The 1,879-nt window shown below is 46.5% G+C and overlaps 1 protein-coding gene across 1 annotated transcript in view; it reads left to right on the top strand.

Annotated features, from left to right (window-relative positions):
• Positions 1–1,879, top strand: part of FAM186B (family with sequence similarity 186 member B) — a 27,419-nt gene that overhangs the window by 3,853 nt on the left and 21,687 nt on the right. Inside the window, 1 exon segment of the mRNA XM_003793648.3 lies at positions 1,085–1,261. Within this exon segment, the coding sequence (XP_003793696.2) occupies positions 1,085–1,261 (177 nt within the window).

Below are 1,879 nucleotides of genomic sequence, written 5' to 3'. Positions count from 1 at the left end.
GAACCTGCCACCCTTGGTATATGGGGCCAGCACCCCACCCACTGAACCACAGGCACTGCCAAAAAAATTTTTTTTAGACAGTCTCACTCTGTTACCCTAGGTAGAATGCCATGATATTATTATACTTCACAGCAACCTCAAACTCTTGGGCTCAAGGGATCCTCTTGAGAAGGATCCTCCTGAGAAGCTGAGACTACAGGAGCCTGCCACAATGCCCTGCTAGGTTTTCTATTTTTAGTAGACAGGGTCTTGCTTTTGCTTAGGCTGGTCTTGAACTCCTGACCTCAAGCAATTCACTTGCCTCAGCCTTCCAAAATGCTAACATTACAGGCACAAATTTTTCATTAAATTAGAAAGCATGATTTTATTTTCAAGGTTTTATTCTATTTTCATAATAAAACACCCTGGCCCTAAGGAAAAAAAAAATGTTTTTCCTGTGTGGCAATGTGTTAAGTCCAACCCACACTAGCTATTTTAGAGAGGACCCATGGGTGGTAGTTGAAGCACGGGATGACCCTTACTGCCTGGGCAGTGATGCCAGCTGTAAGCAGTGGGTATAGCCAATCAGGTATGGACCGGCTACCCTCATCCTTGAAGCCAGGTGCTACCCCCACTTTCAGATCAGAATCTTCCCATCACAGGACCTGTGTGCTGGGAGGTTGCTGGATGCTTGAGTATGGGAAGAAGATGGTATAGGGGTAGGCCCTGCCCCCTCATATTGTCCTGCCCTCTGAGAGCCCTCAGTTCAGGGGTCCTTCACTTGTCCTCAAGAACTAAGATAGATGTTGACTCCCCTTAATTCATTTAATTGTATAGATATTGGACCAGGTTATAGACGTAGAGCAATAACAAGATAAACACTTCCCTGGCTGTATAGTACAACAGTACTGTTTAATGTCTATTGCATACTTCTACCTGGTAAGCCTTGTGTTAATTATTTCACATATATTATCTCATTCAGTCTTTACCCAACCCTTTTACAGGGAAGGAAACTGAGGATCAGGGGAATAAATGACTTGTCCAACATGACATAGCTAACAAGCAGTGAAACAAATCTGAGTCTACACTCTCACTCCTTCTCTAGGTGACAGTCTAACCTATGAGATCAGGAAGAGTGGAGAGGAAGAAGCAGACCTGGATGAATGGATTGAGGTAATGGAGAAAGTGTTACCTCTCTCCCTCACTGCCAACAAAGGAGGTATCCAGTCACTCATTTCCCTTTGCTCCACTCTCATTGAAGAACAAAAGAAAAAGGCACAAAGTAGGTTCCAGGGCACCTGGTGGGGGGAGCTGGGTGGGGATGAGTGGATCTGGTTTCAAGGGGAGAAGCTAGAGGCTGGGTCTTAGGGGTCCTTTTGACCCTCCTCCATACAGAAGCTTTATTTGAGGTGGACAGGCAGTGGTGAGGGGCTGAGGTGTTGAACCCAGGCTAAGCACTCTAAGTCCTGAGCTATCCCTCAGGTTTGGAGGTAGGCATGATGTGAAGGTCCTTGCGAGGTATTCCCCTGAGCTGTGACCTCATGTGGGTTCTGTGGAACAAGGATAGAAGGCAGAAAGGCTGAAGTTTGTAGCTAGGGCCTGAGGACCATCCTTTCTTCACTCTAAACCCAGCTGTAGAACCAAAGTAGTTTGGGAAGGCTCAGCCGGAGGCTCCTCCGAGAGCCATGTCAATTATGGCTGCCCCAGAGGTGGCCAGTCCATAACATGGCTGAGCCTTGGGAGCTTACTCCCATCAACACTGGAAGAGACCTGAGATTATCAAACTCCTGCATTTTGTAGATGAGAAGATGGAAGCTCAGAGAAGAGAAGGGACCACAAAGAAAGCTTGTGGCAAGGCCAGGTCCCACACTTAGGTTTTCTAGCTTCTTTTTTTTTTTTT

The sequence above is a fragment of the Otolemur garnettii genome, unplaced genomic scaffold (genome assembly GCF_000181295.1).
Source record: "Otolemur garnettii isolate 467f Iridium unplaced genomic scaffold, OtoGar3 scaffold00070, whole genome shotgun sequence".
Taxonomy (NCBI): Eukaryota; Metazoa; Chordata; class Mammalia; order Primates; family Galagidae; genus Otolemur; species Otolemur garnettii.
The sequence above is the reverse complement of the archived record's forward strand: the minus strand, read 5'-3'. Positions and strand labels throughout refer to the sequence as shown.